Source organism: Mobula hypostoma, chromosome 6, assembly GCF_963921235.1.
Source record: "Mobula hypostoma chromosome 6, sMobHyp1.1, whole genome shotgun sequence".
Classification (NCBI taxonomy): Eukaryota; Metazoa; Chordata; class Chondrichthyes; order Myliobatiformes; family Myliobatidae; genus Mobula; species Mobula hypostoma.
The window spans coordinates 49437510-49452215 of NC_086102.1; the positions used below are offsets into that span (position 1 = coordinate 49437510).

General features: G+C 37.2%; 1 protein-coding gene across 5 annotated transcripts in view; it reads right to left on the bottom strand.

Annotated features, from left to right (window-relative positions):
- usp9 (ubiquitin specific peptidase 9) overlaps positions 1 to 14706 on the bottom strand; it is a 280005-nt gene that overhangs the window by 98641 nt on the left and 166658 nt on the right. For all 5 annotated transcript variants that reach the window (XM_063050799.1, XM_063050801.1, XM_063050798.1 and 2 more), the window contains 3 exons: positions 12587 to 12717; positions 8920 to 9198; positions 8295 to 8420 (listed from right to left, as the gene is read on the bottom strand). In XM_063050799.1, the coding sequence (XP_062906869.1) occupies positions 8295 to 8420; positions 8920 to 9198; positions 12587 to 12717 (536 nt within the window). The remainder of the gene's footprint in view (positions 1 to 8294; positions 8421 to 8919; positions 9199 to 12586; positions 12718 to 14706) is intronic.

Here is a 14706-nt window from a genome sequence, read left to right on the forward strand (position 1 = left end):
ACAGCAACATCCCACAAACTTTTGAGATGAATAACCAGACATTTGTTTAAAACCAAATCCCAGGGCTGAACAGTTTTTGGCTTTTCTTTGATTATTAATCTATTTTAAAGCAGTTTACACTGCAACATTCCTACAGCTGCACATTTGAGTTCTAATCTAAAGAAGATGTAAAATAAACATACTGAATCGAAGAAATATGACTATTAAATGGTAAAAACTAAGAAACCACATTTGTAAAATATATCACTTGAATATATAGAACAAGTCATATAATGACATTAGTTTGTGTTGGTGTTTCTCCAATCAAAGCAACAGATTTCAGCTTGTGTTTATCCTCTAAAGACTCCCCACTCCTCCTTCAATAACTTACCTAACCAACATGAACAATGAAAACCACATTTATTTCCTTGTAAACAACAGGAATTCTGCAGATGCTGGAAATTCAAGCAACACACATCAAAGTTGCTGGTGAACGCAGCAGGCCAAGCAGCAACTTTGATGTGTGTTGCTTTATTTCCTTGTTCTCTTTCTTTCAATGATCTAACTTCTGGGTTTTCCCCCCATTTTATTTTTCCCCTGGAATTTTTTTGTTATTGCCATTTATGTTCCTAACAGTTTAATTTATCTTCTTTCACCACTAGTTGCTAAATCAATTTATTGAAGATGCAGTTTTGTTAACAGCCACATTCAGTCAAACACAGAAATTATACAATCACTTAACCTGAAACTAGCATTCATGTATTAATGTCAACTGATTGCAGTAAGCCACTGGAATCCTGTTCTACTTGTATCTATTCTAAAATAATTAAATCTTAGCTTCATTCCCTCTTTCTCCTCAAAATTTCCTTTGCAGTCCTTATAAGTTACCTTATAATAGAGATGCACAATAAAAATTCTTCTTCCCTGTATCAATTTTGGAGAACAGCCCAAAAACAGTGATTTTTCTCCATTTCTTTTACCAAACATCCTCTGCGGCTTGAGTTACAATGGCAATTTGGACCAAATTCGGGAAAGTACAACCCTAATTACTACCTCACTGTAGTAACATCACCACCACATTGCACAACAATTGATTTCTTTTTTATTCTAATTGTGTTCTTTCTTATATAGTTTACCTTTTCTACTTATGCTTTTGCTGTGAATGTTATATTTCAAATGCTATGTCTGTAATACTGTGGCAAGTATAATAGCGTGCATGCGTGTGTACATACACACACACACATCATACATACATATATACACACACATACACAGAGTGGATTCCGGTTAACTAGGACACAAGGACCAGTAAATTTTGGCCCAATTAAGTGGCCACCCCAAAGAGGCGAAGTTTCATGGAAATGGTTAAAAAGGTATTTAAAAAAAGACAAACTACCATTTTAGCTGAGTAACAAATCCAGTATTTTAATGAAATATAGATCAAATTAGAACACAACCAAGACTACAGCGGTACTATAAAACTCTGCATTAGTTCCTAATTTATCGATGTAGGAATTCATCCTGTGTATGCTGCCATACATAGGGTATCCAGGGAGGTGTAGCACCTCTGGTGAAGGGGCTTGTTGTGTCCAGTCTGGGGCAGCTCACTCACCACTGGTCTCCAACAGACACTCAGCTCTCACCTGTGGCTCTAAGTAGCTGTTTGCAGTTGCCACACCCCGGAAAACGGCTTTGACAGGTGGGCTAAAAACAGAAGAGGGTAGCTGACCAGTCTCATACTTCTGTGAAATAGGGACATGCCTGTCCTAGTATGTGAAGTCAACAACAGTGAGATTCAACAGCCAAGAAGGTGGTTCTGCAACACTTCGTTGAGAGTGAAGGACACAATAAGGCACAAAAGTCATCATGACTATCAACGAAGATCCCTTGGTTGTGAGGGCTACTCATACCACTGGACCCAGACTTCTGTGGTCAAGAGAGTGTAATGTCCCAGTGTAAAGGTTTCTCCACTTCAAAAAAAAACTCTCCCTCACAGGTTTTACTGTCATCACCACATACACAGCCAGCACACTGCCGTGTTCTTTTGATTGTAAATGAATCTACCTGGTGCCACAAGTAGATAGTGTCATAAAGAAAGTTTTGGCACATATGGCCTTTATAAATCAAAGTAATGAGTACAGGCGATGGGATGTTATACTGAAGTTGTATAAGACATTGTTGAGGTCTAATTTGAAGTATTGTGTGCAGTTTTGGTCATCGAGGTATACAAAATTATGAGGGGTACAGATAGAGTAAATGCAAGCAGACTTTTTCTGTTGAAGTTGGGTGGAACTATAACTAGAGGTCATGGGTTAAGTGTGAAAGGTGATAAGTTTAATGGGAACATGAGGGGAAACTTCTTCACCTTGAGGGTTGCACAGGTGTGGAATGAGCTGCCAGTGCAAGTGGTGCATGCAAGCTCAATTTCAATGTTTAAGAGAAGTTTGAGAGAAGTAAGAGAAGGTACATGAACAGTAGGGGTATAGAGGATTATGGTCCTGGTGCAGGTCAATGGAAGTAGGCAGCCTAAATTGTTTTGGCATGGACTGGAAAACAGGGACCTGTTTCTGTGCTGTACTTTTCTATGACTATGAATAAAATTAACACATCTAGTGCAGGTAACAGTCTGCCTTCATACAATGGTTTCAACAAATGCATCCTCCAAATCTTGATTTTCATTGTAACACTGATGATTGCCAATACCTTCAAATTCTTCAATTAGTTTCAATCAGTCACTAGCAAGAATTTTATCTTTGACTTTTACAAATAAGTACTTTCTCAGCTCTATTCCAGGAAACTTTGGTCTTCGATATGCTTCGAACTGTTGGACCATATGTAGTCTTATAACAACTCAGAATCCAGAAAGATTGATACACACTTTTGCTTTTAGCCTATTAGACTACTGTAATGTTTTCTTTTCAAGACTGCCGAATAAAGATATATAAAAATCAGCTGCAGCTTGTTCAAAATGCAGCAGCAGGAACCTTAACCAAAGAAAAAAAATCTGAGCACATTTCACTGGTTTTAGTATCATTGCACATGCAGCCTGTGTCCTTTAGGATCGATTTTAAAATACTCTTAATTATACATATACACAAGACTCTGAATAATCTAGCTCCTCCCTATATAGTGGAGTGCCTATCCTCTTACATCCCTTATTGTAATCTTAGATCAGCGAATATTGGTTTGGTTAGTGTTCCTAGAGCCAAGCATATAAGAACTGAAGATGCAACCTTTTGGTCTTATACACCAAAAATCTGGAAGACTGTACCAACTGAGGTCTGCCAGGCTGGAACTGTGAAACATTTCAAAACATATCTAAAAGCCTACTTTTAAAAAATTTGGCCCACTTATAGGATTATTTAATGCTCGTTGATATTGATTACATTTATATAAATTGGTATATTCAATTACATTTTATTCTATATAATGTTTGTTTTTACATATGATTTCCAATATTGTCTTTATATTTTTTATGACCATTTTGATTTATCTTTACAATCAAAGCTGAGTTTGCAGCTTTATTTATCTAGCACCCTACAAAAATTAAGTTATTATTATTATTATGCAACAAAACTTCCAAGCAAAATCTTCCAAACCCTCACTTTGGCCAACAGTTTGTCATGCTGAGGTCTTGAATAAATAGACTTACTGGTCCATTGGATAGGTCACATCATTTATCTACCTAACACCAAACTTCTAAAACAGTCACAACCTACAGAGTTCTTGTCATGGCAAAATGTTATCAGGGGAACAACTGAGAGACTCAATGTTTTCAAAGCCATTTGAAAACTGCAGCATCCATAATTACCTGAGAATCCTTAATCTATGTTTGCTCTAAAAATAGAGGAGCATTTATAGGATCACTGAAAAGCTCAAGACATTGCATCAGAAGCATACCGAAGCCCAGCATATACAAGGCAAGCAAGTGCACCACAAACTACCCATTCACCGACTCACCAGACACCTCCTGTCATAGTAGTTGGTAGAAAGGTGCAACAAGACCAACAAGATGATTATGGACTTCAGGAAGGTGACCACTCCTCACTGTACATAAACATCTCCTCCACAGAGAGTTTGGAGAAACAAGTTTCTAAACAAATAACCTGGTCCCTCAACAGCATCTCTTTGGTTAACCAAGTACAGCAGCATCTCTAAATCCTAAGAAGACTGAAGTGAGTGAGGAGCCCCTCTACCCACCCCCCCCACACTAACTCATTTTTACAGGAGCACCATAGAGAGTGTACTGACCAGCTGCATTACCATCTGGTACAGAAATTGTAAGGCATCTGACTGTACAATGGATTGTGAGAACTGCTGAGAGGATCACTGGGGTCTCCCTTAAATCCAGAGATATTTACCAGAAGCACCTCGTATGCAAGCTCTTAGCATTGTCAATGATCCCTCCCACCTGTATAACAATCTCTTTAATGCCCTACCATTACGAAGGAGGTAGCGTAGCATTAGGACAAGAACTGCTTGGATGGGAAACAGCTTCTTCCCTCAGGCTATAATACTACTAAACTCCTTGCCACCACCCAGGTATTACCACATATGAAATGCCAGTAGTGTTATTCTAATTACTTTATAACTTGTGTCATAAATGGACCTTGTTATTTTAATTTATTTGTAGTAATATTACTTTATGTGATGAGTGTGTGAGTTTTATGTACTGTGTTGAGCACCTCGATCTGGAGGAATGTTGGTTCATTTGGCAGTATATATGTGTATGGTTAAATGACAATAAACTGAACTGATTCATAAATACTTATTTAATTTACAGTAAATTACTCTCCAATATTTAAGTTACAGAAATATATAGGTTCCAAAAATACTGTCTTTTATGATCAATGATTAATCATAAAAGGCAGTGATTAATTAATATGATTAACTCAAGTTTTATATGGACATGGGCCTTCAGAAACAATTGAAAAAGTCAGCAATTAAAAATATACAGGTCCATATGAAAAAATCTTTGGCATTACAGCTGTAACTACAGTCATTTACGATGCTCAGAACTATTAGGGAACAAAAAAATTTGACAAAACTTCAAGCTGACAGTATTAGCCACTTAAGTCTTAAGATTCCTATAGAAAGATAAAGCTAAATGATAAATTGTAATTTAAAAACTAGTGTCAACTTAATCCTTTATTTTCGATACTAAAACCCTTGGAGCACAATTTCATCTTTCCTTAGAACATTTGACCCAGAGGAATTCCATTCTCCCAATGATTTTTCCTGCAACCTTCTCTCCGCATTCTTATCAATTACCACCCCACCCCTGACAAACACAGATTTTGGCATTCATTTCCATACCTAGCACCCCATTTATCTTTGAGATACGAGAGGAAACTGGACATCTTGGAAGAAATCTGTCCATTCATAGGGATATCATACAAGCTCAGTACAGACAGCAGCAAAGGTGAGGTTTGAACCCAAATTGCTGGAAATGTCAGGGAGCAGCTTTACAAGCTATGTGACCGTGCTTGTAAATAGAAGATCTAGCAATTATGCGTAATAGCTAGATCCACTTAAACTAAAGTCAATGGTAAAATATTCATCAAGGCGAGAAAATGCCATACTATTCAGATGCCAGTCAGCTTTAGATACAACAGCACAATGAAGGTGTAATCAATAAAGTTGAGCATGAAGGACAACTACCTTCTTCACAAGCTAACAAAACATCTTTATTGGATAAACAAAACAAAACTGTCTAATGTGCCTGCCACAAGAGTAAACATACAGATAAAATTTCACATCAGCCACATCATTCTAACGACAAACATTCTCCTGGGCACTGACTACCCTGACATGTTAACAGGTTTACTGCGAAAACATCAAATTGATTACAAGAAAGCTGGTAAGACCATACAGCATGGGCTCACATTGCTAAAGGTACAATTAAATGTGGAGTTGAATTAACAACCAGATAGGCCAGTATTTCATTCAATGGCAGTACAGGCCTCCTCTTGCTTCTAATTTGTACATTCATAAACTGATATGGTACCTCTTCCCAGCTGTAAATAAAAAAAAGAGGCATTCTGGAGGCAAACAGGCAGTGATTCAAAACTAAAAGATTGAGATCAAAGCTGAGTTTAATGTCATATTCAAAAGGACACGTTTGCACAGGTGCAATGAAAAGCCTACTTGCAGCAGCATCACAAACATATCTTATCAGCAGCATTTACCAAGAAAAACAAATATAAATATTTACAAATTTTTACACAAATTTTACAAATATTATTTTACAATAATATTACGAGAATTGAGTTCCATAGCTGTCATTTGAAACATGACATGACTTAAATAGCTCATCTACCTTTGGAACAGTAAACCAGATGGGAAAAAAAATTCCCTAAACGAAAACTGTTCCGTCTTGAGAAAGCTACTGCTTCTCCTGGCCAACTAAACTTGTCTAGTCCAACCATTCCAAAAAATTAAGCTATTTTCTCCATTAGTCTCCCATAATCAACCACCCAAAGAAAAATACATTATTTTCTTCAACACTGCAGATCATCAGTTGATGGAAGTGTTTACTGAAACCAGTGGAATGCTAAGTATGCTACACATGCTTTAATTAACTGTTCTTTACATAAAATGCAGCACCCAAGTTTGCACTGTAAAGAAAACACCATGATTGCCATAAAAGAAAAAGAGATGTAGCATGGAAAAAGGCCATCACCATCACCAGCCATTTACACTACTACATTAATCCCATTCTTGGTCTCAAATTCCCCTCGATTCTACTGCTGACCTAAACACTGGAGACCATGGCCAAGAACCTCACCAGCACCTTTATTTCCTCAGAAGGCAAAAAAAAAATTAGCATGTCCACTTTGAGCCTCATCCAGTTTTCAATGATGCACTTGGCTTGGTATAGCAACTGTGCGACCACAAAAACTGGAGAATTGTATGGTATTGTGTCTACATAATGAAAACCAGCCTCCCATCCATGGATTCTGTCTACACTTTTGCTCCTTCAGTAAAGCAGCTGCCATAATTAAAGATCCTACCCACCTCAGACGTCCTCTACTGCCACTGTCAGCAGATACAAAAGCCTGAAAATACATACCATTAGGATCAAGGACAGTTTCTATCCCTTTGTTAGAAGACTATTGAATGGATCCCTAGTACAATTAGATGGACCTTTAATGTCACAAACTACCTTGTTATGACCTTGCACCTTATTGTCCATCTGTCCAGCATATTCTGTGACCATAACACCCTTCTGCATTGTTATTGTTTTACCTTGTATTATCTCAATGTACTGCTGTAATGAACAGATCTGTATGAATGGCATGCAAGACAGGGTTTTCCATTTTAACTTGGTACACATGACAATAATAAACTAATTTAGCAATGTAAACACATGCAGTCACAGACAGTGCACAAACTGTGCAGAGACAGCACCTAAGATTTGGATTGAACTGATGTCTCTGGCTCTGTGAGGCAGTATTTCCATGAGTTGCACAATTTAATGTGTGCTATTATCATTGTGTGTTCATTTTTTTTGAAAGGTGATATTCTGCACTTAGCCAGGAATCAAAATTGATTTTTCGTTTCCAACTACTGACTAATATATGCCCAATCAAGAAACAACATCACTAATAAATTCTTGCAATCAGGTATCGATATATGAAAGCTAGATTCAATCATTTGGCTGAGAACCCACATAGAAGTGGTTGATGCCAAATCAAGTTTTTCCTCATACTAATATAAATATTTGACCAAAGTATTTTTCAGCAGTTGAGTGAAAGCAGTATTGTGTTAACCAAGCTGTTAATGGAATTGCAAAATCAAATTTAAAAAACAGACCTCATTTTCTACCCTTTCATTTATCTTCAAATTGATACGTGGCACAGTTTGATCAAGAACAGAGAAGGGCTTCCTCTGGTTCCCAGGCAGATCGTGTGTATATTCATATATTGGTTTTTATTTCCACAAATCAACTTGTTTTTAATTAAAGTTTAACAAGAATAGTTATCTAACCAATAGTTACAATTTTTCCATAATTTTATAAATTAATCCAATTTTAAATGTGTAAGTATTTAAAAACATTTATTAAATTAATTTACATATTAATTGACAGAAAATACATAGTCTCCAAAAAGTAAAATCGCTGATCATATGATTAATTCATTTTATATAAATTTATGGAGCTTCTGAAACAATTAATAAAAGACAATAATTAAAAAATAAGCAGTGCCAATGGAGAGATCATTAGTGTTATGGCTATATTTACTATTACATATATTTATGCATTAAAAATTCATTGTTTTATGTATTATACAAAGTCACAAGATAAAAACACATACCTCATCTGAAATCTGCTGGGCAAGGCGAATGGCTACATTTCTCAACATACAGTCTGAAGTAGGATTAGGAATGTTGTGCAGAGCATTTTGCAGAACTACAGCTTGGCTATGAGTAGCATGGTTTATCTGTTAATAAATCAAAACGTCAAAGTTTGCATAGCACTAAGGTGTACTTGAACAATTCAAAATTTACACAAGAAAATTTAGATTATGCTTCCATTATTAAACTACTAAATTTAATTATGTTTTCAAAAATATTCTTAGCTTCACAAATCAAATCTCAATAAATGAAAAAACAAATTCAAGTGTACCACCAAAAATTGTGTTGGTAATATTGAGAACTATATACTTAGAATCAGACTGGAAAGGATTTGGGTCAGGACCATTCCCCATCTTCCCTCAGAATTCAGAGGAGACCAATCTACAGTAAGGTCATTTTGCTGACACATTTTAATCAATGAAGCAAATGCATTTCCATGAATACAATGTTTTGCTTAGGATTATAAAATTAACAGAAAAATCACACTGCCCGTGTTCCACGTCCTTCAGGAAAAGCCATCACACTATTGCTGCTAACAGAATGATCACAAATTCATCAAAATTTTAGATTACAAAAGATACATACTGGTGAAACAGTGCTTGATCCTTCCACAACTGGCTGAAATGCTTCTGCCACAGCTCTAACATGCCCATAACCAACAGCTGTGAGCAATAATTTGGCTATTTTTAGTGCATTGAGATAGGCAGCTCTTCGTGTCTCCACATCAGCATTTAGCAGGAAATTATTCCTTGTAAGCATCCCCAAAACAAGGGACACACCACCACTTTTTAAGAAGTTGTATTGGAAATCACTTGCATCTTCTCCCAAAGGTGCACTGGCAGGCATCAACAAAGCATATACTACCTGCAAAGAAATGTGATAATTTAAGAGGGAAAGCAAATTCTTACAAATCTTTTAATATAAATTAAGTTACTGTTCTTCTGCAACTTAGTGGTTAATTTAACATGTAAATATTTCATTTAGTGAAGTATTTTTTCAATAGGCTTGCTAAAATATAGCATCATTGTTTTCAATACTACCTTCTATAATTTTAGAAAAAATGAATGCATCATAACCGGATAATAAAGTTTAGAAGGTGGTTAAGAAAGAGGGAGGCATAAACTGTACATCCTGCCTGTCCTTTCCATACTCTGTGTATCCTTGAACATTAAGTTCCCAGCTATAACCTTCTTCCAGCCAGATTCAGTGATGCCTACAACATCATACACGCCAATCTGTAACTGTGCTACAAGTTCATCAACCTTATTGCATTTGCTGCACGCATTCAAATATAACACTTTCAATTCTGTAATCTCCATTGTTGACAACAATTTTGCCCTATCATCATCAACCTCTTCTTGCTAACTAGGAGTCTAACTAGACATTGCCTCTGTTTGTAAGCGAACTCAGAATCAGAATCAGGTTTATTATCACCGGCATGTGACGTGAAGTTTGGTAACTTAGCAACAGCAGTTCAATGCAATACATAATCTAGCAGAGAGAAAAAAAATAAAAATAATAATAAATAATCAATTACATGTATTGAATAGATTTTAAATATGTACAAAAGTAGAAATACTGTATATTAAAAAAGTGAGGTAGTGTCCAAAGATTCAATGTCCATTTAGGAATCAGATGGCAGAGGGGAAGAAGCTGTTCCTGAATCACTGAGTGTGTGCCTTCAGGTTTCTGTACCTCCTACCTGATGGTAATAGTGAGAAAAGAGCATGCACTGGTGGTAGGAGGTCCTTAATAATGGATGCTGCCTTTCTGAGACACCACTCCCTAAAGATGTCCTGAGTACTTTGTAGGCTAGTACCCAAGATGGAGTTGACTAGATTTACAACCTTCTGCAGCTTTTGGTCCTGTGCCGTAGCCCCTCCATGCCAGACAGTGATGCAGCCTGTCAGAATGCTCTCCACGGTACAACTATAGAAGTTTTTGAATGTATTTGTTGACATGCCAAATCTCTTCAAACTCCTAATGAAGTACAGCCACTGTCTTGTCTTCTTTATAACTACATCAAAATGTTGGGACCAGATTAGATCTTGACACCCAGGAAATTGAAGCTGCTCACTCTCTCCACTTCTGATCCCTCTATGAGGATTGGTATATGTTCCTTCGTCTTACCCTTCCTGAAGTCCACACTCAGCTCTTTTGTCTTACTGACGTTGAGTGCCAGGTTGTTGCTGCAGCACCACTCCACTAGCTGGCATTTCTCCCTCCTTTATACCCTCTCGTCACCACCTGAGATTCTACCAACATTGGTTGTATCATCAGCAATTTTGTAGATGGCATTTGAGCTATGCCTAGCCACACAGTCATAGGTATACAGAGTAGAGCAGTGGGCTAAGCACACAACCCTGAGGTACACCAGCGTTGATCGTCAGCGAGGAAGAGATGTTATCACTAATCCGCACAGATTGTGGTCTTCTGGTTAGGAAGTCGACGATCCAATTGCAGAGGGAGGTACAGAGGCCCAGGTTCTGCAACTTCTCAATCAAGATTGTGGGAATGATGATATTAAATGCCGAGCTATAGTCGATGAACAGCATTCTGACATAGGTGTTTGTATTGTCCAGGTGGTCTCAAGCTGTGTGGGGAGCCATTGAGATTGCATCTGCCATTGACCTATTGTGGCGATAGGCAAATTGCAATGGGTCCAGGACCTTGCTGAGACAGGAGTTCAGTCTAGTCATGACCAACCTCTCGCAGCACTTCATCACTGTAGATGTGAGTCCGGGCGATAGTCATTAAAGCAGCCCACATTATTCTTCTTAGGCACTGGTATAATTGTTGCCTTTTTGAAGCAGATGGGAACTTCTGCCCATAATGGTGAGAGGTTGAAAATGTCCTTGTATACTCCTGCTAGTTGGTTGGCACAGGTTTTCAGAGCCTTACCAGGTACTCCAACGGGACCTTCTACCTTGCAAGGGTTTATGCTCTTTAAAGGCAGCCTAACATCGGCCTCTGAGACAGAGATCACAAAGTTATCAGGTGCAGCAGGGATCTTCACAGCTGTAGTTATGTTCGCCCTTTCAAAGCATGCATTGAAGGCACTGAGTTCATCTGGTAGTGACGCCAACCGCGCCATCTTCAGCACTATCACTCCGGCAAATTAATTTAAAAACTGCCAAACAATTCTAGCCATCCTGGCAACAAGGATATTGGTCCCCTCAGGTTCAGGTTTAACCCATCACTTTTGTATAGGTCATGCCTTCCCCAGAAGAGATCCCAATGATTCATACACAGAGAGTGGTGAGTATGTGGAATGGGCTGCTGGTGATGGTGATGGAGGCAGATACAACAAGGGTCTTTTAAGAGACTCTTGGATAGGTACATGGAGCTAGGATAGGCTATGGGTAACCCTAGGTAATTTCTAAAGTACATGTTCGGCACAGCTTTGTGGGCCGAAGGGCCTGTATTGTGCTGTAGATTTTCTGTTTCTATAAGCAACTGGGAACTAGTGAATCTCCTGATGACTGCAAGTGTAGGAATGCACATAAGACTGGAGTTAGGAGGACAAAAAGACAATGAGAGAGGAATTTGGCAGGCAAATTGAGGCAAAATCCAAATTCTGAATCTGAGGCAAAATCCCAAGAGATTCTAAAAGTTATATTAAGAACAAAAGGGTGACGTGGGAGGGACCATAGTGGCTGTCCGTGTAAATGATCTTTTTCCCGGGAAGGGATGCAAAAAAAAACAAGAGGGCTTAGCTTTAAGCTTTAAGAAGGGAGATTTGAGAATCAGATTTATTATCAGAGACATATTAGGTGAAATTTGTACTTTTGCATTTTAGTGTATGGCGACAAGAAAATTGAAACATTTTTGAGAGTGATGGACATGTTATCCTACCATACTTTTTTAAAAAGATGAGTTAGTATGCCCACATTATTAACAAGAACAGGGAACGTGCATTTGGAAGTAAAATAGTGGCAACGATCATCAGAGTTCTAGTTCATCAATTTTGTGAAGAGCTAGGCTTTTCTTGGGCATCAGAATGAGTTACACAAGTCTCAAAGTCATATCAAATGTAAAACAAGTGTGGAGGAAGCAAAATTAGTCATGTTGTTAACACTTTATCCCACACCTCAGAGCCTATTGTTTGAGAGACAATTTGAGGGACAAAGTAATAGATCAAAGCATGGCAACCACAGACACTCAAACCCCATCACTTCCTTCTATTCCTATGACCAAAGAAAGCTACCATCGAAGTGTATTTTTATAACTAGAAAAACAATTGTCTACATACCTCAGTTAGATATAACACCTGTGAGGCAGACTGTGCAAAGAAGAGCGAGTCCAAGTTTGGACTGAGACTGCTTTCACCAAGCTTTGAATGATCCAAGCAAATAGCCCTAATTTTTTCTACTGTAGTGTTATCTGGAACAAGAAAAAACACATTGGTTTGGACGACTATGGTTAAAACATCTGTGAATTACTGCAAAAAGAGACAAACAGCATCTTTGAGAATTTAATGTTTCCATTGTTCCATTTCCTTAAACACATTTAAGTCATAGTACTCCAAAAATCATAAAAAATTGCTTCATTTCAAAATAGTATGAAAACTTGTTGACTACCACTTACAGCCATTGGAAAATAAACAAACTCATTATAAGTGGGTAAGACTGATATGGGAGGGGACAACTTCACAAAATGAATTTCATTAAATTACTGTATATGGAAAAACTATACCAGGAACAATAGGAGAGACATTTTGACAATTTAATGGACATTCAAACAGTATATTAATAAATTGTAGGAGAACTGAATTCTTTTGATGGTTGTATAAAAGGCAGAATCAAGTGGCAACAGAAGGTATTGCAAAATAACATTTCAGTCATTAAGAATCAGTGTTGAGATACTGGCAGGGTTATGGAAATGAGGAGGAAGTCAGAATAATAGGAAAATTGTTCAAACAATTATCACAAGGAGATATGATTAGTTTCTACTTGTTCTGAAAATTCTTGTCAAATCAACTGCAGTAATGAGCAGCAAACCTGATCAGTTTAAATGTTACTCTGAATGGCAAAGCCTTTGGCAAATTTCTGTCTCCGAGTCCAAACCTATAGATTGATGGGGTTCACAGAACTGGCACACAATTACCTCAGGGGCAAGAGGGGATGAATAATAAACTAGAATTTCACACCTACAACACACACACACAAAAAAATCAAGACAAGTTACACGATACATTTCATTACTCTCTAATAAATCCCATGTATTATAAAATGTAACCAATTTTCCATGGCTTCACTGGTATACTTTTTCCCCAGTTTCTCCACAGTATTTCCATATTTCACTGAAATTTCACCTTCTAACCTTTTCCAGATTCTTTGAATCACTGTGCATTCTTCCCATTATTTGTATCAATTTGATTTGATGCTTGTAAATGACAAGCTTATGGCTTCCAGTCCTTTGACAAGATTTGATCACGCCACAGAGACTAAATTCAATACATGGACAGTGCACTACAGTTAAAGTTATCAACTTTCATTTGCATATTAACAATTTTTGAACCAATTTAAAACATAATTTGTAGGTCAATTATAACTATCGCAGCTCTGTCAATTTTTGAACCTACCACCATCTAACTTCACCCAGTAACTTCTTTTGGATAGAATCTATTTTTCATATTTGAATATTTCCACTTTATCAATTCATTTATCTTAAATTTTCTTTCTTCTGACATCAGCATGTATTTCCATTCAATAAATTGTCAATTAGACACATACTATTATTATAATAATTAAGGTGGATGTTATACACAATTCAACATCCATTCTCACCAGTCTTCTGCATATAAATTATGTTTATATCCAAGAATAGTACAAAAGCTATTCAAAAGGAATCTTCCATCCCACCACTTCTAACAAGAATATAAACAATTCAAACTCAAATAATGTGGCAAGATTAAATTCCTGGTGTGGCTAATCACTGAAATGCAAAGGTAAAGCATACGATACTGGAGAAGTGTAGAGTGAACAAACTGCTAATTTTTCTTTCGAGTCTTTCTAAGGAAAGAAGTATGGCCTCGGAAATGCGTGCTTCACATATTAGGAAGCAGATTATGAGGCTCCTTGTGGAACTGAAGAAAATTTGGTCAAAGATTCTGGCAACAATCTATTAAGAAGGATTTTCCATTTTCTTTTGGGAGTTTTCATTTATAGGGCCATTCACTTAACTATCTGTTCAAAGTCAGCTCAGATACAGAGAATGAGAAAAATCACTAAAGCATTGCTGAATTAGTACCCACACTGCATGCAGCTTTGGTTCCCCTTATCCAAGGAAGGATATTGTTACAGAAGAGCAAGGAATGCTCAACAAAAATATTCCTGGGTTGGAGGATTATGCAATCAGAAGGCATAGAAC